The sequence below is a fragment of the Aegilops tauschii genome, chromosome 6, assembly GCF_002575655.3.
Source record: "Aegilops tauschii subsp. strangulata cultivar AL8/78 chromosome 6, Aet v6.0, whole genome shotgun sequence".
Taxonomy (NCBI): domain Eukaryota; kingdom Viridiplantae; phylum Streptophyta; class Magnoliopsida; order Poales; family Poaceae; genus Aegilops; species Aegilops tauschii.
This window is the reverse complement of record NC_053040.3, coordinates 40,525,875-40,550,791: the sequence shown is the minus strand read 5'-3', so window position 1 is coordinate 40,550,791 and position 24,917 is coordinate 40,525,875. Positions and strand designations below refer to the sequence as shown.

Genomic DNA, 24,917 nt, shown 5'->3' with positions numbered 1-24,917 from the left:
TTTCACGCCGAAATTTGGAGTGCCCTTGGAAAAATATGGGAACTTTGAAGCAGGTTTCAGTACCAATGAGGGGTTTGAATTCCCATGTGAGATTACCAATGACAATGAGTTGACATACATTTCAGGGGAGTCTTGGAAGGAATTTGTTAGAGTTTACATGCTACATGTGGGTCAGGAGATTACGTTCAGTACTGACAATTCAGAAGTACCAAGTAGCATTGTGACAACTGGGAATTTGCCTATCATACATCCGAGTAAGATACTTTTTTGCTCCTGCAAGTTTTATTACTCTAACTTTATCATATACCATATATAATAAATTAAAATGTTTGTGCTATAATATTGTAGCATACTACCAATTGTCCAATGAGAAAAGAGATATTATTGACAATGTCGCTGTAACTGAGGGGACAAACTTAAACTGGAGAATGATGGAGTATGTCATACGCCAAGTGATGGACCTTGACAAGTTAGTGGAGCGTCATGATGCTGGAAACTATGATCAAGGAAGAGCATATGCATTCGTCCATACGTTGACATGGTCAGACTGCAACAAGAACTTCTCGGTAACCATCTTTCTGTTCTTCATTTACTTTGTGTCATTTCAGTATGTTTTTAGCTTTGTTCCAAATTAATTGTTCTTCCTTTACTACATAACAATAAGTTGCCACGTGTTGATGTAACAAATATTGTTTTCAAACAGAAACTGCCTAATCGTGTTGTCCCCGAAGAAATGGAGGAATATGGTGCCATAACCATTGTTTGTCATCCACACAGTACTGTGTCAAGTACATACACCATTTCTGATATTGACGGTCGTGTCTGCGTCAACAAATGGAACGAGTTCATGAAGAAGGAAAAAAATCTTGTTGTTAGGACAGAAGGTGCTGATGTTGCTGTACCTGGGAGATCATGGGATTTATCTGTTTGTTTCGTGCCTCTAGAGTAGTTTGGCAAAACGTAGTGTGCGAAAATAAATTAAGGGATTTTTAAGTCATTGCTGTAATGGCGTACTTTATTTTTATATCATGGTACTCTTGTGTTCGTGCACAACATAGTGGGCACGAATTTAAATGGTCGTTTACGTTTTTCCATTCGATTGCCTTCATTGCAACTCGGTTTATTCATTATTTTTTAGCAATTTTAACATGCTCCGTCTTACCCCTTATTTTCTCATAATAGTCAAGAAGGTAAGAAATAATCAAAACAACTATTTCATGCAATCATCGTGTAAGATTTATTTCTTACTCTTACCTGTCATGTTAAAAGAGGGGTGGGGGTGTAAGAGGTATCATGTTAGAACACCTCTTCTTATTAAGCTATTATTACATGTGACCATGATAATCGCCTTGATACGATCACAAATATATTATTTTCTTCAAAATCAACATCACACACAACACACACAACACCATTACACTAGCCGTCAACAGCTTCAGCATGAAAACAATTTGTCTCCCTAGTCCTAACATCGTATAAGCTTGGTGCTTCGTAACGGTTGCCACATTGCTCTAACTATAATTTGTCCTGCCTCCAATGTTGCCACTCTTGGTACATGCATTCTTTTCCCACTGTTTTTGTGCGCGTTGTAGCTGTTCCCTTCTATCTTGTGCCGCAGCCATTGCATCAAGGGCATAAGCACCAACAAGGACACTTGTACCAAAAAGATGATCCACGTACTCTAGTTCCCAGCGCCAGAAATCACATGGATCCTATGAATCAAGTGAACTCAAATCAAACAAGCACTAACAAAATAGTAGAAAAAATTACTCATGCAGTAAATGTCAACCCAAAGTGTAAAGGGATTGTACATCGTGGTGCTTGCACTTGTAGAACACCCAACCATCGTGCTCTTCGGTACTAGAGAGATAGAATCTAACTGTTTCGCCACAGTCAGGGCAAGGGATCAGGGGCACATCAACTGATTGGCCCCTCAGCGCGCACCTAATCGAGCTCGACGACGACATGGTTGATTTGGTGTCAGGCGATTGTGGCAATGACAGACGGTGGTCGTAATCCTTTGGGTAAGAGAAGAACTAGGGACTCCTCCGCTGGGCTAACAAACCCTAACACCAGCACTAGAGCATCGTGCTCCCTCTAAATAGGCTAACTAACAAATCTTCCAACCGACTAACCCACCCTAAAATCACGGACGGACCATCCATGCGCATTAGTTAAATATATCGTCAGATATCACGGGAGATATGTACCCTTCCATCGTACCGCATATCCCTCCCATCTTTTCTTTCCGCATATCGCTCCTTCCTTAACCGCCCAGAAAGTTTTGGTGTCCAGAGGTAGCCGTCGCCGGGATAATCGCCATCGCTCTGCGGAAGCCCACGCCGACGCCGGAGTAAAAAGAAAAAGGTATCATCCTCCACGTCTCCTCCCATCTCTTAAAACGTTCATACTTTTTTCTGTTGATTGGACCAAAAAGGAGGTTGTGATGAGATTAGAGATGCCATATTTGTGTGCAAGATCTTTGGTATTTGTTCCGGGCGGATTAGTTTTTCGTCGAAGGTACTATTTTGGTGCAAGATTGTGTGTGCTTGTCTTTACTTGGAGTAAAGGCCGTTATGAGATTAGATGTGATTGCAAGTTCACAGTAGTTCATAATACGATCTGGTTACGGAAATATTATGTTGGTGGAGCTAATTTTCTAGCCCTTTCTGCTATACTGGATTACTATGAATGATTTGCATAAGGTTGGAGTGAAGAAATTTATGCAAGAGCTTTGCGATTGGTTGTTTGGGGATCCTGATCATACGATCTGGTTATGGATATTTTTTTGTCATTGGATTTTCTTTACAAGACCTTTAGGCTATGTTCCATTAGTAGGAATGATTTGGATGATGTTTGATTTAGCCACTTAGATGTGGCGTACAAAGACTTGTTCTCAATACTACAGTAAAGGAGGTGATGTTGATGGAGTTGCTGGATTATTTAGGACTGATTTGGATGAGGTTGTTCATACCAAATTAGGAATACGAATTTTAGGAGATTAGAGCGTTTGCTGGAAATTCATGACTCAGTTTTTCTCACACATACCATGCTATTCTATGTCACGAGGTATTTAAATAGTCCTATGTTTTAGTGAGAATCGGTATATTTTGACAATCTGGATCTCATTAATCGCATTCTACTATCTAGTGTTGTAGGCACCATGGATTCACATGTGCATGGCAAGAAGCGTGCAGAGTACGATAGGTTGTTGCGTGAAGCCCGCCGGGAGATAGACGCGAAGGTCCAACACGAACGTGATGAGATGGACAGGGCACTCAAACAAGAACGTGTGTATGTCGATAGGATGCTTAAGGATGAGCGTGCTGATATGTCTCAAAAGATTAAGCAGTTGCGTGAAGAGATGGAAAAAAAGTTAAATCAGGACCGCGAGGTCATGGAAAAGAAATTCCCGCTGGCGTACAAGGAGATGCAGCTTAAATTGCAAAAGGAGCGGAAGGTTGTCGATGGCCTTATACAGACAGAGCATGTCAACAGGGATGCGAATGTGTTGCAGGCACATGCCAATATGGACATTAGGCTGCAACAGGAGCGCAAGGACATGGACTACAGGGCTATGGTGGAGCAGGTCATGATGGAAGGAAAGATGCTGGAAGACCGTGCGATGTTTCAATCCCATGTTCAATGCCACAGCAGTCAACCGCAAGAGCATGTCTTCAGTACTCCCCCCGTGAGTACCTTGCAACGATGCTATTCAGTCATGATCATGACCGATATTGTGTATGAATAGTTTTTTGTGAGTAACTTTGTGTAAGCTATTCATATGCAGTCCAAGAAGCGTTACGCGGCACAATCTCCAAACACTAAAGGCCTAGTGATGTCGGTGTCACCCGTTGAATGCCACAGTTCTCCACTCGAAGAACATGTCTTCAATTCTCCCCCTGTAAGTACCTCGCACCCATGGTAAACATTCACATCCAACATTTTGTATGACCATATTTAATTCGTGTGTAACTCTATGTCGGCGATTCATACGTAGGCTATGCACATCCCAGTGACGGAACAATCCCGAATCCTCGCAGATGAAGTTTACATCCCATATAATAATGAGGTAACTTTGTCGCAATGTTGCTACGCACATCCAAAATTAATTATGGAACTTCGGTGATTGCAATGTATTAAATTTGACGTGAGATACTCGTATGTAGGTGCTGGTAATGGAATTTTACATTCATAGGGATTGTGAGCTTTCGCATGTCCTGACAGGATACTTTGACGAAAGACCCATTGAGATGATATTGTTTGAACCCGGCGTATTGGACTATGATTTTCTCATGAAAGAAGTGGCTGGATTTGGTTATAAAAAGGATTCGGATTTGTACCACTTCTTACCTGAGCATGCGTGCAAGCTGCCAGAAGGAATGTTCCTGATTTCAGGACCAGGTGATTTTGCAAAGATGATTTCCCGTCTGAACGGCAGAAAGAGATGTCATTTGTATTTGGTGTATAATCGTCCACCGAAAGATGATTATGAGGGGTGGTTGGACATGGATTCAGAGGTTTCTATTCTTCATGTTACATCAATTTTACGGCTTCATCATCCTTAAGTTTGTCCTAATACGTTCGTATGATTTTACAGGAACTGCGCATCCAAGACTTGCAGCATGAGGAGGATCTGGCTAGAGAGCTTGAGGCAAAGGAACAACTGAACTCCTTAGGTTACATTGATGTACCGTGTAAAAATATGGAAGAAGGTGGGCCCTCGCAAATCCTGACGCAAACTCCAACGACCAATACAAAGAAGTCACTGGGTTTTGGCACCGAAGACGAGCTTCCGTAGGAGGGCTAATGTTATTTGAAATGTTTTAAGCTGGAGACAACATTTTTGGTTTTTTTACGAATGTTTGCAGTTATGGAACAATTCATTCACGATGGAGGTCTTGTAACAACATTTTTGCTAGAATGTGATTTCCATTTCCGACGCGACATACATGTGTTTATACCCACCTGTACACTCCGTCCGTTCCTAAATATATGTCTTTTAAGATATTTCAGTACGAACTACATACGGATGTATGTAGACGTATTTTAGAGTGTAGATTCACTCATTTTGCTCCGTACATATTTCATACTGAAATCTAAAAAAAAGACTTATATTTACGAACGGAGGGAGTAGTTGTTAGTGAGCAGGTGCTGCAGGATCATGTACAACTGCGACTGAAAAAAAAATTGCTGCGAAACGGTGCAGGAAATAAACCAAACGGACATTTTATGTGGCACAACGTGACAAAAGTGCTGGCGAATCATCCTCGGGATCCGCGGAGTCAGACCTAACGAGATCTGCTCCAGGATCGGTGTGGCGTCAGGGCGCATCGAAGCGCAGGCGGATCCTCGCCAAAGCGCACGAGAAAGGGTTGTCGCACGCGCACGTGTCGTCACCCGGAGACAGGCCGACCGAATTAATCGATGCGGGCCCCGCACATGTACGCCTATCGGGCCCAGTTCGATAATCTCGCGCGATCTGCCTGCTATGCAGTTCCATGCATGCACGTAGGTTTCCCACGTCCGCCACGCCTCCTCCCCCAAAGCCCGACCCATTCAAACAATTCAGGGCGGGCCGGCCCACGTCGCGCCGATCTGGTGCCAGGATCATGTCTTAATATTTTTAGTCCCACCTCGCCCCCCGAGGAAGTGTTGCACCGGCTTAAATACCTTCATCTATTTGCTTATTACAAGCATTGGTCTTCCTTGCACTCTACGTGGAGGATATGTAGGATGAGTATGATTAATCATCTGTATTCATCCTGTATATTCTTCAATTGGAGAGCAAGGATGACTGATGTATTTTTTCGGATTTATAGAAAATGCAAACCAAATATCGCAAACTCATACTGTTACAAGGGTGTGGACTATTAAAAATAGTGTGTGCAAAAAAGAGAATTTGAAATAAGATGTAATATATATTTTTAATAAAGTTATATTACCCTACTTATTAGAATTTTGAAAATGTCACTTATTTATAAGAAAAGAAAATATAAATATTTAAAAAGTTGTGTTTGATAAAAATACCTTTTGAATTTTTTGTATGTTATTTTTCGAGGCGTCATGTAACTTTCATGTTATTTTTTGAGTGGTCAGGTAATTTTTATGTAAACAAAAGGAAAAGGAAAAAATAAACAAAAGGAAAAGCATGGGCCAGCCTAGACATCTAGACCCACGCGTGGTCCAGCACGCGGGATAGGCTGGCTTGTGAAAGCCTATCTAATCTGGCCCATCGCATGGGTGCACCAGGGCAGAGCAGACGGTGGTGGGAGTTTAGTCCCACCTCACCGAGCGAGAGGGACACGCACCAGCTTATATACGCGGTTGTGCCTCCCCACTCAAGCTCCTCGCATATGCAGGCAGTACTTTGCCTAATGATCAACCTCTCTGCCCAGTTGGGCCTACCAGCAGAAGAGTAATCTGCACCACGGTCCTGCATCCTGGCCCATAAATTGATGGGTTCCAAGTCGTATACAGGCCGTGGTGTATGAAATCTCCTGCCTATGGTAGGTGGGCTTTTTTCATATTGAAATTAGTTTTGATCTTCTTCATATCACCAACAAAATTTAACACATGCTCACTGACTTACCTAGCTTTGTTTGTGCAAGAGATCATGTGTGGCAAAATTGAGGTGATTTCGAGGTGGTCGAAAAAATCACCGCATTCCGGAGGGACCATTTGGTCTAACTTAAGCCATTTTTTGAACAAAGGTGATTTTTTCCACCACCTCCAAATCACCCAAATTTTCTTTTACACGGTGACCCACATGTGCCAAACATGTCTATGAAAGAAAATTGGGGAAAAAAATATTTTACAATGCCCCCTAGAGGTATAGACCGATGTTATGATCAGTCAGTCTAGAGAGCAGTATAAATTCAAAAAAATCAAAAAAATATAAAACCTTTGAAACCTAGCTTTTTTTCTGCAAGAGATCATGTGTGCCAAAATTGAGGTGATTTGGAAGTGGTCGAAAAAATCACCGCATTCCGGAGGGACCATTTGGTCTTAACTTAAGCCATTTTTTGAACAAAAGTGATTTTTTTTCCACCACCTCCAAATCACCCAAATTTTCTTTTACACGGTGACCCACATGTGCCAAACATGTCTATGAAAGAAATTTTGGAAAAAAACATTTTACAATGCACCCTAGAGGTATAGACCGATGTTATGATCAGTTAGTCTAGAGGGCAGTATAAATTCAAAAAAAAATCAAAAAATATAAAACCTTGTAAAGCTAGCTTTGTTTGTGCAAGAGATCATGTGTGCCAAAATTGTGGTGATTTAAAGGTGGTCGAAAAAATCACCGCATTCCGGAGGGACCATTTGGCTTAACTTAAGCCATTTTTTGAACAAAGGTGATTTATCCACCACCTCCAAATCACCCAAATTTTCTTTTACACGCTGACCCACATGTGCCAAACATGTCCATGAAAGAAAATTTGGAAAAAATATTTTACAATGCCCCCTTGAGGTATAGACCTATGTTTTGATCAGTCAGTCTAGAGGGAAGTATAAATTCAAAAAAAATTAAAAATATATAAAACCTTGGAAACCTAGCTTTCTTTGTGCAAGAGATCATGTGTGCCAAAATTGAGGTGATTTGGAGGTGGTCGAAAAAATCACCGCATTCCGAAGGGACCATTTGGTCTAACTTAAGCCATTTTTTGAAAATAGGTGATTTTTTCACCACCTCCAAATCACCCAAATTTTCTTTTACACGGTGACCCACATGTGCCAAACATGTCTATGAAAGAAAATTTGGAAAAAATATATTTTACAATGCCCCCTTGAGGTATATACCGATGTTATGATCAGTCAGTCTCGAGAGCAGTATAAATTCAAAAAAATTCAAACAAAATATAAAACCTTGTAAACCTAGCTTTGTTTGTGCAAGAGATCATGTGTGCCAAAATTGAGGTGATTTGAAGGTAGTCGAAAAAATCACCGCATTCCGGAGGGACCATTTGGTTTAAACTTAAGCCATTTTTTGAACAAAGGTGATTTTTTCCACCACCTCCAAATCATCCAAATTTTTCTTTTACACGGTGACCCACATGTGCCAAACATGTCCATGAAATAAAATTTGGAAAAAAAATATTTTACAATGCACCCTTGAGGTATAGACCGATGTTTTGATCAGTCAGTTTAGAGGGCAGTATATATTAAAAAAATGAAAAAAATATAAAATCTTGGAAACCTAGCTTTGTTTGTGCACTAGATCATGTGTGCCAAAATTGAGGTGATTTGGAGGTGGTCGAAAAAATCACCGCATTCCGGAGGGACCATTTGGTCTAACTTAAGCCATTTTTTGAACAAAGGTGATTTTTCCACCGCCTCCAAATCACCCAATTTTTCTTTTACACGGTGACCCACATGTGCCAAACATGTCCATGAAAGAAAATTTGGAAAAAAAATATTTGACAATGGCCCTTGAGGTATAGACCGATGTTTTGGTCAGTCAGTCTAGAGGGCAGTATAAATTCAAAAAAATTCAAAAAAAATATAAATTCTTGGAAACCTAGCTGTGTTTGTGCAAGAGATCATGTGTGCAAAAATTTAGGTGATTTGGAGGTGGTCGAAAAAATCAGCGCATTCCGGAGGGACCATTTGGTATTAACTTAAGCCATTTTTTGAACAAAGGTGATTTTTTCCACCACCTGCAAATCACCCAAATTTTCTTTTACACGGTGACCCACATGTGCCGAACATGTCTATGAAATAAATTTTGAAAAAAAATATTTTACAATGCCCCTAGAGGTATAGACCGATGTTATGATCAGTCAGTCTAGAGAGCGGTGTAAATTCAAAAAAATCAAAAAAATATAAAACCTTTGAAACCTAGGTTTTTCTGCAAGAGATCATGTGTGCCAAAATTGAGGTGATTTGGAAGTGGTCGAAAAAATCACCGCATTCCGGAGGGACCATTTGGTCTAACTTAAGCCATTTTTTGAACAAAGGTGATTTTTTTCCACCACCTCCAAATCACCCAATTTTTCTTTTACACGGTGACCCACATGTGCCAAACATGTCTATGAAAGAAATTTTGGAAAAAAATACAATGCACCCTAGAGGTATAGACCGATGTTATGATCAGTTAGTCTAGAGGGCAGTATAAATTCGCAAAAATTCAAAAAATATAAAATTTTGGAAACCAAGCTTTGTTTGTGCAATAGATCATGTGTGCCAAAATTGAGGTGATTTGGAGGTGGTCAAAAAAATCACCGCATTCCGGAGGGACCATTTGGTCTACTTAAGCCATTTTTTGAACAAAGGTGGATTTTTCCACCACCTCCAAATCACCCAAATTTTCTTTTACACGGTGACCCACATGTGCCAAACATGTCTATGAAAGAAATTTTGGAAAAATATATTTGACAATGCCCCCTAGAGGTATAGACCGATGTTATGATCAGTCAGTCTAGAGAGCGGTATAAATTCAAAAAAATCAAAAAATATAAAACCTTTTAAACCTAGCTTTTTTCTGCAAGAGATCATGTGTGCCAAAATTGAGGTGATTTGGAAGTGGTCAAAAAATCACCGCATTCCGGAGGGACCATTTGGTCTAACTTAAGCCATTTTTTGAACAAAGGTGATTTTTTTCCACCACCTCCAAATCACCAAAATTTTCTTTTACACGGTGACCCACATGTGCCAAACATGTCTATGAATGAAATTTTGGAAAAAAATATTTTACAATGCCCCCTTGAGGTATAGACCTATGTTTTGATCAGTCAGTCTAGAGGGAAGTATAAATTAAAAAACAAATTAAAAATATATAGAACCTTGGAAACCTAGCTTTGTTTGTGCAAGAGATCATGTGTGCCAAAATTGAGGTGATTTGGAGGTGGTCGAAAAAATCACCGCATTCCGAAGGGACCATTTGGTCTAACTTAAGCCATTTTTTGAACAAAGGTGATTTTTTCCACCACCTCCAAATCACCCAAATTTTCTTTTACACGGTGACCCACATGTGCCAAACATGTCTATGAAAGAAATTTTGGAAAAAAATATTTTACAATGCACCCTAGAGGTATAGACCGATGTTATGATCAGTTAGTCTAGAGGGCAGTATAAATTCAAAAAAAATTCAAAAAATATAAAACCTTGTAAAGCTAGCTTTGTTTGTGCAATAGATCATGTGTGCCAAAATTGTGGTGATTTGGAAGTGGTCGAAAAAATCACCGCATTCAGGAGGGACCATTTGGCTTAACTTAAGCCATTTTTTGAACAAAGGTGATTTTTCCACCACCTCCAAATCACCCAAATTTCCTTTTACACGCTGACCCACATGTGCCAAATATGTCCATGAAAGAAAATTTGGAAAAAAATACTTTACAATGCCCCCTTGAGGTATAGACCTATGTTTTGATCTGTCAGTCTAGAGGGAAGTATAAATTAAAAAAAATATAAAACCTTGGAAACCTAGATTTGTTTGTGCAAGAGATCATGTGTGCCAAAATTGAGGTGATTTGGAGGTGGTCGAAAAGATCACCGCATTCCGAAGGGACCATTTGGTCTAACTTAAGCCATTTTTTGAACAAAGGTGATTTTTTCCACCACCTCCAAATCACCCAAATTTTCTTTTGCACGGTGACCCACATGTGCCAAACATGTCTATGAAAGAAATTTTTGAAAAAAATATTTTGCAATGCCCCCTAGAGGTATAGACCGATGTTATGATCAATCAGTCTAGAGAGCAGTATAAATTCTAAAAAATCAAAAAAATATAAAACCTTTGAAACCTAGCTTTTTTTCTGCAAGAGATCATGTGTGCCAAAATTGAGGTGATTTGGAAGTGGTCGAAAAAATCACCGCATTCCGGAGGGACCATTTGGTCTAACTTAAGCCATTTTTTGAACAAAGGTGATTTTTTCCACCACCTGCAAATCACCCAATTTTCCTTTTACACGGTGACCCACATGTGCCAAACATGTCTATGAAAGAAATTTTGAAAAAAAAATATTTTACAATACCCCCTAGAGGTATAGACCGATTTTATGATCAGTCAGTCTAGAGGGCGGTGTAAATTCAAAAAAATCAAAAAAATATAAAACCTTTGAAACCTAGCTTTTTTCTGCAAGAGATCATGTGTTCCAAAATTGAGGTGATTTGGAAGTGGTCGAAAAAATCACCGCATTCCGGAGGGACCATTTGGTCTAACTTAAGCCATTTTTTGAACAAAGGTGATTTCTTTTCACCCCCTCCAAATCACCCAAATTTTCTTTTACACGGTGACCCACATGTGCCAAACATGTCTATGAAAGAAATTTTGGAAAAAAATATTTTACAATGCACCCTAGAGGTATAGACCGATGTTATGATCAGTTAGTCTAGAGGGCAATATAAATTCAAAAAAATTCAATAAATATAAAACCTTGTAAAGCTAGCTTTGCTTGTGCAATAGATCATGTGTGCCAAAATTGGGGTGATTTAAAGGTGGTCGAAAAAATCACCGCATTCAGGAGGGACCATTTGGCTTAACTTAAGCCATTTTTTGAACAAAGGTGATTTTTCCACCACCTCCAAATCACCCAAATTTTCTTTTACACGCTGACCCACATGTGCCAAATATGTCCATGAAAGAAAATTTGGAAAAAAATACTTTACAATGCCCCCTTGAGGTATAGACCTATGTTTTGATCAGTCAGTCTAGAGGGAAGTATAAATTAAAAAAATATAAAACCTTGGAAACCTAGCTTTGTGTGTGCAAGAGATCATGTGTGCCAAAATTGAGGTGATTTGGAGGTGGTCGAAAAAATCACCGCATTCTGAAGGGACCATTTGGTCTAACTTAAGCCATTTTTTGAACAAAGGTGATTTTTTCCACCACCTCCAAATCACCCAAATTTTCTTTTGCACGGTGACCCACATGTGCCAAACATGTCTATGAAAGAAATTTTGGAAAAAAAATATATTTTACAATGCCCCCTAGAGGTATAGACCGATGTTATGATCAGTCAGTCTAGAGAGCAGTATAAATTCAAAAAAATCAAAAAATATAAAACCTTTGACACCTAGCTTTTTTTCTGCAAGAGATCATGTGTGCCAAAATTGAGGTGATTTGGAAGTGGTCGAAAAAATAACCGCATTCCGGAGGGACCATTTGGTCTAACTTAAGCCATTTTTTGAACAAAGGTGATTTTTTCCACCACCTCCAAATCACCCAAATTTTCTTTTACACGGTGACCCACATGTGCCAAACATGTCTATGAAATAAATTTTGGAAAAAAATATTTTACAATGCCCCCTAGAGGTATAGACCGATGTTATGATCAGTCAGTATAGAGAGCGGTATAAATTCAAAAAAATCAAAAAAATATAAAACCTTTGAAACCTAGCTTTTTTCTGCAAGAGATCATGTCTGCCAAAATTGAGGTGATTTGGAAGTGGTCGAAAAAATCACCGCATTCCGGAGGGACCATTTGGTCTAACTTAAGCCATTTTTTGAACAAAGGTGATTTTTTTTCCACCACCTCCAAATCACCCAAATTTTCTTTTACACGGTGACCCACATGTGCCAAACATGTCTATGAAAGAAATTTTGGAAAAAATTATTTTACAATGCACCCTAGAGGTATAGACCGATGTTATGATCAGTTAGTCTAGAGGGTAGTATAAATTCGCAAAAATTCAAAAAATATAAAATTTTGGAAACCAAGCTTTGTTTGTGCAAGAGATCATGTGTGCCAAAATTGAGGTGATTTGGAGGTGGTCAAAAAAATCACCGCATTCCGGAGGGACCATTTGGTCTAACTTAAGCCATTTTTTGAACAAATGTGGATTTTTCCACCACCTCCAAATCACCCAAATTTTCTTTTACACGCTGACCCACATGTGCCAAACATGTCCCTGAAATAAAATTTGGAAAAAAAATATTTTACAATGCACCCTTGAGGTATAGACCGATGTTTTGATCAGTCAGTTTAGAGGGCAGTATAAATTAAAAAAATGAAAAAAAATATAAAATCTTGGAAACCTAGCTTTGTTTGTGCTATAGATCATGTGTGCCAAAATTGAGGTGATTTGGAGGTGGTCGAAAAAATCACCGCATTCCGGAGGGACCATTTGGTCTAACTTAAGCCATTTTTTGAACAAAGGTGATTTTTCCACCACCTCCGAATCACCCAAATTTTCTTTTACACGGTGACCCACATGTGCCAAACATGTCCATGAAAGAAAATTTGGAAAAAAATATTTGACAATGCCCCTTGAGGTATAGACCGATGTTTTGATCAGTCAGTCTAGAGGGCAGTATAAATTCAAAAAAATTCAAAAAAATATAAATTCTTGGAAACCTAGCTGTGTTTGTGCAAGAGATCATGTGTGCAAAAATATAGGTGATTTGGAGGTGGTCGAAAAAATCAGCGCATTCCGGAGGGACCATTTGGTCTAAACTTAGGCCATTTTTTGAACAAAGGTGATTTTTTCCACCACCTCCAAATCACCCAAATTTTCTTTTACACGGTGACCCACATGTGCCAAACATGTCTTTGAAAGAAATTTTGGAAAAAAATATATTACAATGCCCCCTAGAGGTAGACCGATGTTATGATCAGTCAGTCTAGAGAGCGCTATAAATTCAAAAAACTCAAAAAAATATAAAACCTTTGAAACCTAGGCTTTTTTCTGCAAGAGATCATGTGTGCCAAAATTGAGGTGATTTGGAAGTGGTCGAAAAAGTCACCGCATTCCGGAGGGACCATTTGGTCTAACTTAAGCCATTTTTTGAACAAAGGTGATTTTTTCCACCACCTCCAAATCACCCAAATTTTCTTTTGCACGGTGACCCACATGTGCCAAACATGTCTATGAAAGAAATTTTGGAAAAATATATTTTATAATGCCCCCTAGAGGTATAGACCGATGTTATGATCAGTCAGTCTAGAGAGCAGTATAAATTCAAAAAAATCAAAAAATATACAACCTTTGAAACCTAGCTTTTTTCTGCAAGAGATCATGTGTGCCAAAATTGAGGTGATTTGGAAGTGGTCGAAAAAATCACCGCATTCCAGAGGGACCATTTGGTCTAACTTAAGCCATTTTTTGAACAAAGGTGATTTTTTCCACCACCTGCAAATCACCCAAATTTTCTTTTACACGGTGACCCACATGTGCCAAACATGTCTATGAAAGAAATTTTGAAAAAAAATATTTTACAATGCCCCCTAGAGGTATAGACCGATTTTATGATCAGTCAGTCTAGAGAGCGGTGGAAATTCAAAAAAATCAAAAAAATATAAAACCTTTGAAACCTAGATTTTTTCTGCAAGAGATCATGTGTGCCAAAATTGAGGTGATTTGGAAGTGGTTGAAAAAATCACCGCATTCCGGAGGGACCATTTGGTCTAACTTAAGCCATTTTTTGAACAAAGGTGATTTTTTTCCACCACCTCCAAATCACCCGAATTTTCTTTTACACGGTGACCCTCATGTGCCAAACATGTCTATGAAAGAAATTTTGGAAAAAAATATTTTGCAATGCACCCTAGAGGTATAGACCGATGTTATGATCAGTTAGTCTAGAGGGCAGTATAAATTCGCAAAAATTCAAAAAATATAAAATTTTGGAAACCAAGCTTTGTTTGTGCAATAGATCATGTGTGCCAAAATTGAGGTGATTTGGAGGTGGTCAAAAAAATCACCGCATTCCGGAGGGACCATTTGGTCTACTTAAGCCATTTTTTGAACAAAGGTGGATTTTTCCACCACCTCCAAATCACCCAAATTTTCTTTTACACGGTGACCCACATGTGCCAAACATGTCTATGAAAGAAATTTTGGAAAAATATATTTTACAATGCCCCCTAGAGGTATAGACCGATGTTATGATCAGTCAGTCTAGAGAGCGGTATAAATTCAAAAAAATCAAAAAATATAAAACCTTTGAAACCTAGCTTTTTTCTGCAAGAGATCATGTGTGCCAAAATTGAGGTGATTTGGAAGTGGTCGAAAAAATCACCGCATTCCGGAGGGACCATTTGGTCTAACTTAAGCCATTTTTTGAACAAAGGTGATTTTTTTCCACCACCTCCAAATCACCAAAATTTTCTTTTACACGGTGACCACATGTGCCAAACATGTCTATGAAAGAAATTTTGGAAAATAATATTTTACAATGCCCCTTGAGGTATAGACCTATGTTTTGATCAGTCAGTCTAGAGGGAAGTATAAATTCAAAAACAAATTAAAAATATATAAAACCTTGGAAACCTAGCTTTGTTTGTGCAAGAGATCATGTGTGCCAAAATTGAGGTGATTTGGAGGTGGTCGAAAAAATCACCGCATTCCGAAGGGACCATTTGGTCTAACTTAAGCCATTTTTTGAACAAAGGTGATTTTTTCCACCACCTCCAAATCACCCAAATTTTCTTTTACATGGTGACCCACATGTGCCAAACATGTCTATGAAAGAAATTTTGGAAAAAAATATTTTACAATGCACCCTAGAGGTATAGACCGATGTTATGATCAGTTAGTCTAGAGGGCAGTATAACTTCAAAAAAAATCAAAAAATATAAAACCTTGTAAAGCTAGATTTGTTTGTGCAATAGATCATGTGTGCCAAAATTGTGGTGATTTAAAGGTGGTCGAAAAAATCACCGCATTCAGGAGGGACCATTTGGCTTAACTTAAGCCATTTTTTGAACAAAGGTGATTTTGCCACCACCTCCAAATCACCCAAATTTTCTTTTACACGCTGACCCACATGTGCCAAATACGTCCATGAAAGAAAATTTGGAAAAAAATACTTTACAATGCCCCCTTGAGGTATAGACCTATGTTTTGATCAGTCAGTCTAGAGGGAAGTATAAATTAAAAAATATATAAAACCTTGGAAACCTAGCTTTGTTTGTGCAAGAGATCATGTGTGCCAAAATTGAGGTGATTTGGAGGTGGTCGAAAAAATCACCGCATTCCGAAGGGACCATTTGGTCTAACTTAAGCCATTTTTTGAACAAAGGTGATTTTTTCCACCACCTCCAAATCACCCAAATTTTCTTTTGCACGGTGACCCACATGTGCCAAACATGTCTATGAAAGAAATTTTGGAAAAAATATTTTACAATGCCCCCTAGAGGTATAGACCGATGTTATGATCAGTCAGTCTAGAGAGCAGTATAAATTCAAAAAAATCAAAAAATATAAAACCTTTGACACCTAGCTTTTTTTCTGCAAGAGATCATGTCTGCCAAAATTGAGGTGATTTGGAAGTGGTCGAAAAAATCACCGCATTCCGGAGGGACCATTTGGTCTAACTTAAGCTATTTTTTGAACAAAGGTGGATTTTTCCACCACCTCCAAATCACCCAAATTTTCTTTTACACGCTGACCCACATGTGCCAAACATGTCCCTGAAATAAAATTTGGAAAAAAAATATTTTACAATGCACCCTTGAGGTATAGACCGATGTTTTGATCAGTCAGTTTAGAGGGCAGTATAAATTAAAAAAATGAAAAAAAATATAAAATCTTGGAAACCTAGCTTTGTTTGTGCTATAGATCATGTGTGCCAAAATTGAGGTGATTTGGAGGTGGTCGAAAAAATCACCGCATTCCGGAGGGACCATTAGGTCTAACTTAAGCCATTTTTTGAACAAATGTGATTTTTCCACCACCTCCGAATCACCCAAATTTTCTTTTACACGGTGACCCACATGTGCCAAACATGTCCATGAAAGAAAATTTGGAAAAAAATATTTGACAATGCCCCTTGAGGTATAGACCGATGTTTTGATCAGTCAGTCTAGAGGGCAGTATAAATTAAAAAAAATTCAAAAAAAATATAAATTCTTGGAAACCTAGCTGTGTTTGTGCAAGAGATCATGTGTGCAAAAATATAGGTGATTTGGAGGTGGTCGAAAAAATCAGCGCATTCCGGAGGAACCTTTTGGTCTTAACTTAGGCCATTTTTTGAACAAAGGTGATTTTTTCCACCACCTCCAAATCACCCAAATTTTCTTTTACACGGTGACCCACATGTGCCAAACATGTCTTTGAAAGAAATTTTGGAAAAAATTATTTTACAATGCCCCCTAGAGGTAGACCGATGTTATGATCAGTTAGTCTAGAGAGCGGTATAAATTCAAAAAAATCAAAAAAATATAAAACCTTTGAAACCTAGGCTTTTTTCTGCAAAAGATCATGTGTGCCAAAATTGAGGTGATTTGGAAGTGGTCGAAAAAATCACCGCATTCCGGAGGGACCATTTGGTCTAACTTAAGCCATTTTTTGAACAAAGGTGATTTTTTTTCACCCCCTCCAAATCACCCAAATTTTCTTTTACACGGTGACCCACATGTGCCAAACATATCTATGAAAGAAATTTTGGAAAAAAATATTTTACAATGCACCCTAGAGGTATAGACCGATGTTATGATCAGTTAGTCTAGAGGGCAGTATAAATTCAAAAAAATTCAAAAAATATAAAACCTTGTAAAGCTAGCTTTGTTTGTGCGATAGATCATGTGTGCCAAAATTGTGGTGATTTAAAGGTGGTCGAAAAAATCACCGCATTCAGGAGGGACCATTTGGCATAACTTAAGCCATTTTTTGAACAAAGATGATTTTTCCACCACCTCCAAATCACCCAAATTTTCTTTTACACGCTGACCCACATGTGCCAAACATGTCCATGAAAGAAAATTTGGAAAAAAAAATACTTTACAATGCCCCCTTGAGGTATAGACCTATGTTTTGATCAGTCAGTCTAGAGGGAAGTATAAATTCAAAAAAAAATAAAAATATGTAAAACCTTGGAAACCTAGCTTTGTTTGTGCAAGAGATCATGTGTGCCAAAATTGAGGTGATTTGGAGGTGGTCGAAAAAATCACCGCATTCCGAAGGGACCATTTGGTCTAACTTAAGCCATTTTTTGAACAAAGGTGATTTTTTCCACCACCTCCAAATCACCAAAAATTTCTTTTACACGGTGACCCACATGTGCCAAACATGTCTATGAAAGAAATTTTGGAAAAAAAATATTTTACAATGCCCCCTAGAGGTATAGACCGATGTTATGATCAGTCAGTCTAGAGAGCAGTATAAATTCTAAAAAATCAAAAAATATAAAACCTTTGAAACCTAGCTTTTTCTGCAAGAGATCATGTGTGCCAAAATTGAGCTGATTTGGAAGTGGTCGAAAAAATCACCGCATTCCAAAGGGACCATTTGGTCTAACTTAAGCCATTTTTTGAACAAAGGTGATTTTTTTTCCACCACCTCCAAATCACCCAAATTTTCTTTTACACGGTGACCCACATGTGCCAAACATGTCTATGAAAGAAATTTTGGAAAAAAATATTTTACAATGCACCCTAGAGGTATAGACCGATGTTATGATCAGTTAGTCTAGAGGGCAGATTAAATTCAAAAAAATTCAAAACATATAAAACCTTGTAAAGCTAGCTTTGTTTGTGCAATAGATCATGTGTTCCAAAATTGTGGTGATTTAAAGGTGGTCGAAAAAATCACCGCATTCAGGAGGGACCATTTGGCTTAACTTAAGCCATTTTTTGAACAAAGGTGATTTTTTCCACCACCTCCAAATCACCCAAATTTTCTTTTACACGGTGACCCACATGTGCCAAACATGTCTATGAAAGAAATTTTGGAAAAAAATATTTTACAATGCCCCTGGAGGTATAGACCGATGTTGTGATCAGTCAGTCTAGAGAGCGGTATAAATTCAAAAAAATCAAAAAATATAAAACCTTGGAAACCTAGCTTTGTTTGTGCAAGAGATCATGTGTGCCAAAATTGAGGTGATTTGGAGGTGGTCGAAAAAATCACCGCATTCCGAAGGGACCATTTGGTCTAACTTAAGCCATTTTTTGAACAAAGGTGATTTTTTCCACCACCCCCAAATCATCCAAATTTTTCTTTTACACGGTGACCCACATGTGCCAAACATGTCTATGAAAGAAAATTTGGGAAAAAAATATTTTACAATGCCCCCTAGAGGTATAGACCGATATTATGATCAGTCAGTCTAGAGAGCAGTATAAATTCAAAAAAATCAAAAAAAATATAAAACCTTTGAAACCTAGCTTTTTTCTGCAAGAGATCATGTGTGGCAAAATTGAGGTGATTTGGAAGTGGTCGAAAAAATCACCGCATTCCGGAGGGACCATTTGGTCTAACTTAAGCCATTTTTTGAACAAAGGTGATTTTTTTCCACCAGCTCCAAATCACCCAAATTTTCATTTACACGGTGACCCACATGTGCCAAACATGTCTATGAAAGAAATTTTGGAAAAATATATTTTACAATGCACCCTAGAGGTATAGACCGATGTTATGATCAGTTAGTCTAGAGGGCAGTATAAATTCAAAAACAATTCAAAAAATATAAAACCTTGTAAAGCTAGCTTTGTTTGTGCAAGAGATCATGTGTGCCAAAATTGTGGTGATTTAATGGTGGTCGAAAAAATCACCGCATTCCGGAGGGACCATTTGGCTTAACTTAAGCCATTTTTTGAACAAAGGTGATTTTTTTTCCACCACCTCCAAATCACCCAAATTTTCTTTCACATGGTGAACCACATGTGCCAAACATGTCTATGAAAGAAAATTTGGGAAAAAATATTTTACAATGCCCCCCTGAGGTATAAACCGATGTTTTGATCAGTCAGTCTAGAGGGCAGTATAAATTCAAAAAAAATCAAAAAAATACAAAACCTTGGAAACCTAGCTTTGTTTGTGCTATAGCTCATGTGTGCCAAAATTGAGGTGATTTGGAGGTGGTCGAAAAAATCATCGCATTCCAGAGGGACCATTTGGTCACTTAAGCCATTTTTTGAACAAAGGTGATTTTTTCCACCACCTCCAAATCACCCAAATTTTCTATTACACGGTGACCCACATGTGCAAAACATGTCCATGAAATAAAATTTGGAAAAAAAATATTTTACAATGCTCCCTTGAGGTATAGACCGATGTTATGATTAGTCAGTCTAGAGGGCAGTATAAATTCGAAAAAAATCAAAAAAATATAAAATTTCGGAAACCTACCTTTGTTTGTGCAATAGATCATGTGTGCCAAAATTGATGTGCTTTGGAGGTGGTCAAAAAAATCACCGCATTCTGGAGGGACCATTTGGTCTAACTTAAGCCATTTTTTGAACAAAGGTGATTTTTTCCACCACCTCCAAATCACCCAAATTTTCTTTTACACGGTGACCCACATGTGCCAAAGATGTCTATGAAAGAAAATTTGGAAAAAAAATATTTTACAATGCCCCCTTGAGGTATAGACCGATGTTATGATCAGTCAGTCTAGAGGGCAGTATTAATTCGCAAAAATTCAAAAAGTATAAAATTTTGGAAACCAAGCTTTGTTTGTGCAATAGATCATGTGTGCCAAAATTGAGGTGATTTGGAGGTGGTCGAAAAAATTAGCGCATTCCGGAGGGACCATTTGGTCTTAACTTAAGCCATTTTTTGAACAAAGGTGATTTTTCCACCACCTCCAAATCACCCAAATTTTCTTTTACACGGTGACCCACATGTGCCAAACATGTCTATGAAAGAAAATTTGGAAAAAAATATATTTTACAATGCCCCCTTGAGGTATAGACCGATGTTATGATTAGTCAGTCTAGAGAGCAGTATAAATTCAAACAAATTCAAAAAAATAAAACCTTGGAAACCTAGCTTTGTTTGTGATATAGATCATGTGTGCCAAAATTGAGGTGATTTGGAGGTGGTCGAAAAAATCACCGCATTCCGGAGGGACCATTTGGTCACTTAAGCCATTTTTTGAACAAAGGTGATTTTTTCCACCACCTCCAAATCACCCAAATTTTCTTTTACACGGTGACCCACATGTTCCAAACATGTATATGAAAGAAAATTTGGGAAAAAATATTTGACAAGGCCCCCTGGAGGTATAGACCGATGTTATGATCTGTCAGTCTAGAGGGCAGTATAAATTCAAAAAAAATCAAAAATATATAAAACCTTGGAACCTAGCTTTGTTTGTGCAAGAGATCATCTGTGCCAAAATTGAGGTGATTTGGAGGTGGTCGAAAAAATCTCCGCATTCCGGAGGGACCATTGAGGTGTAGGAGAGTTCGTGGCCGCGGAAGATCCCCTAGCCCTTTCTGGAGATAGGACAGCGACGGAATCGAGGCAGATTAGCCTGCAGCAGCCGGTTCCGGGCGGTCCTAATCTTCTGTGGCAGCGGGCCGAGGCACTGGTGAGAGTGGAGCCGCAGAAGATCTAGGGCGGCTCGCGCGCAGACTCATCATGAGCCCATGATGCCGCAGGCCCACTGGAGTCAGGGGCTGTCTCCACGTCCGCCTGGCGAACGGTCGGGCGCCGCTTGTAGCACACGTACTGGGCCGCAAAGAGCGTGCGTCCCTAACCATTATCGGGTTGCCGCGGGGCCGCCGGTTATTGGTGCGGGCCGGAGGGCGCCCCTCGCCCGGTCCGAGGTGGCCGTGTGTCGAGCGGCGGGTCGGAGGCGCGCGTGCAGCCGCCCGCAGCTGGCGCGTCTGGTCGATCTGCCGCGGATCCGCAGCTGTCACCTGGCGCTGATCCCGGAGACGATTGCCTGGGCCTCTGCGACAGAAATCCCGAGGAGGATATGTTCCCCATGCCGCGGCACACGCGATATAACTCGCCCAGAACGATTTCTTCACTGGTTTCTTCGCCGTTTTCACTGTTTTGTTCGCCTGGCTCCCCTGTAGCATGGTGAGTTGTACATGTAGATACAAACACACTGTGATTAGAAGTCGCAAGCAGTTTTCCTTGCACTCTACGTGGAGGATATGTAGGATGAGTATGATTCATCATCTGTATTCATCCTGTATATTCTTCAATTGGAGAGCATGGATGACTAATGTATTTTTGGATTTATCGGCTTTTATTTTGTTTTCAGGAGCGAAATATAATTCCTCCATTACATCTATTTCCAAATTTTATCGTGCAACATAAACAAGCTACACGCTGGCCACGAAGAAACCATGATTCTTGATGTTGCACTTGAAAAACTCACATATAAAATGCAAAAAAAATATCCAAAACTAATACTGTTACAAGGGAGTGGACAACCAAATAGCTGAGTCATACATTATGAGGAAGTCACTAACTGACAGAATGAAGTATTTTAGAGAAAAGGTCACACGATACTAGACATAGACGACAATGCACACGCCAACATCAGGTTGATCGTCGACGTACTTGCTGTCGGACTGTGCACACAATGTTGTAGCTATCATAGTTCTGCTTTGAGATCCTGCACATAAGGATATTATTAATGACATGGAATATATTTTGACACATTAAAACATTAAATTACGGCATATTAGGTACCTCTATCAATTTGGCGCACGTACGTCGATTGTGACCATCTGCCTCATGACAATAGCTACATCTACCCTTTGTTCTGGTTTTCTTCATCTTTGTCTGTAGCCTTTTCTTCGGAGCACCTCGGCCTGGCAAATGCACGGGATCCAGAACCTTTTCGAAACCTTCACCATCAAGGTTAGCCGATTGTGGCATCAACGGGCCAAACCTAATGCTGTTGCCCTGAGCATTAGTTGATCCCTTGCTATCAGCTTGTTCACTTGTTGATCCCTTGCAAACATCTTGTCCTTACAAAACCCTTTTTAGATGCTGAAACGCCTCATCAGAGTGGCATGCCTTGAAACATGTCGTGTGACTAGAATTCCTTAGCTTACGGTACCTTTTTAGGGCTGCAGAGTATGCATACATCTCGCTCTTTCTAGTCGGTGTGAATGCACATTTTGCACTCATTGTCCACCTAGTGGGAACACAACACCTGGGCAGTGTTTCTTCTTGTAAAATTCCCAATATGTAAAATATGTGGGAACATGGTGTGCCTGCGCATTCCAATTTGCGGCAAGAACAACTGATACTGCGAAGCAGACCATCCTCCGACTCCGTGCGCACTTTGATATTTTTATCCATTCTTTCCTTCTTAGACACAACGTATGTGGTAACCTCTGCTACATCAAGTACCTCTCTGATCTCTCATTTTTTGACAGCATCTATGCTCCGTAAGACCAACTTAAGCACAGCAGGAGTGAAAACTTTCGCGGCGTGTTTCTCAAGAACTGAAGCATTTTCCTCTATGAACGGAACGGACTGCAAGGCCTCGACGTCTTGGAAAGCCTCGTTCAAGCGTCGCGGCGCAAGGCAACGCTCATAGTGCTCTAGCATTTGAAACAACGTCATCTTAGCCTCAAGATGTGTATGTAGCACCGAGTTTAAACTCTCACTCCGCTGATTGCTGCTCAATCCTAGGAAACAACGGCCCTCAATATATGGAGCACACCATAGTTTTCTCATCTTATACATCTGATGCAGCCAGGAGTCCTCACTTGTTACTTTATTCCGTTGTAAGAAGTGTAACCATTTTCTCTCATGCTCTTCAATGGAAGATGTATCATATATGAAAGATCTGAATTCCTCCTTTACCGCGTCATCATGCAGATGGTGTACAATGTTCTGCTGAATGTGCCATATACAGAGCCTATGGTTTGAGTCAGGCCACACCGCCCTGATTGCTCTCTGCATTGCAAGGTCCCCATCCGTGATAACAGATATAGGATGCTTCTATCCCATAGCATCAGAAAAGGTCCGTAATATCCACTCGTATGCCTGGCTTGTTTCATGTGAAATGATACCACATGCAAAAATAACGGTGTTGCGGTGGTGATTCAACCCGACAAACGGCACAAATGGCAGATTGTACTTATTGGTTCTGTATGTGCTATCAAAAACAATAACGTCTCTGAAAGCCTCGTAGTCAAGTCGGGATTGACTATCACACCAGAACAGTCCCTTCAGATGGCCAGCTTCATCAACCAAGTACCTGAAGAAAAAATCTGAATTTTTCTCTTGCCTCGCCACCATGTGATTGATCACCGTTTGAGCATTCCCAGAAGAAATTGTTTCCTGCTTGTTAGCATGGTAGAAATTGTAAATGTCCCTCATAATGCATCCAACCTCATCATATCCACCGTATTGCATGCACATAATATCCATAATATGGTGTTTTCTGATCCCAGATTTTTCCATGTCTGCAATGTCCGCTTTCTGCTCATCGCTAATTCTTCTGTGTGAACGCAAAAGACACGACAGATCCCGTGGGGCTAGAAGATGGTTGTGTTCATCGATGAAATCCTTGACAAACCACTGACCTGTTTCCTCCTGTCTTGCAATCACCAATTTAGCTTTACACCCTACATGAGTTATACTCTGTGGTCTCCTCTTTCTATCTTCCATCTTCCTCTTCATGTGCTTCTCTTCACGAACCCCTTCACGACTACACACAAATTTCCTTAAAATTATATGGCAGTTGGATCCATCCCACTCAACATAGCTTCTCCGGACACTAAAACCTTTCTCAAGACCATATTTGTTATAGAATGTATAACCTTCATCCTCACTATTAAACATCTTGTTGGCAATATGATAGTACTCCATCATTGACTCATGACTTACATCCGCCATGTCTTCCTGCATCACAATTCGGACGAATAAAAATCTGAAAGGACAGACATAAATGCATGCAAAACCCAGTACGTAATCTTGCGTGGAATTTTAAACTTTGCTCCTTGTACATGTTATGGCAAGCGATTATAAACGTCCATAAACTGGGTCCCCCGTAAACTAGTGAAGTGACCATGGATGATGAAAAATTCTAAATTGAATTGCATGCACTAGGGAAACCTAAATCGATGATGACTAAACAAATCTAAGTAGGAAGTGCAGGCTACAAATCAAAGTAAGTTGAGATTCGGGCGATTCATACCTTAGGATGCAAGTCCGAAAGCGATGGGATCAGCGGGGGGCTTTCTCCTATAGCGCCGCCGCCGACACTGCCGCCGCAGATGTCACGCCTTATTCTTCTTCTTGCCGCCGACCACGTGGCGATTCATACCTTA

General features: G+C 39.6%; 1 protein-coding gene across 1 annotated transcript; it reads right to left on the bottom strand.

The window, feature by feature from the left end:
* Positions 1 to 23,583: 23,583 nt before the first annotated feature.
* Positions 23,584 to 24,483, bottom strand: LOC141025776 (protein FAR1-RELATED SEQUENCE 5-like). The gene has a single exon (XM_073501700.1). It carries the CDS (start codon positions 24,481 to 24,483, stop codon positions 23,584 to 23,586), a length of 900 nt encoding a protein of 299 aa, XP_073357801.1.
* Between the last annotated feature and the right edge of the window lie 434 nt (positions 24,484 to 24,917).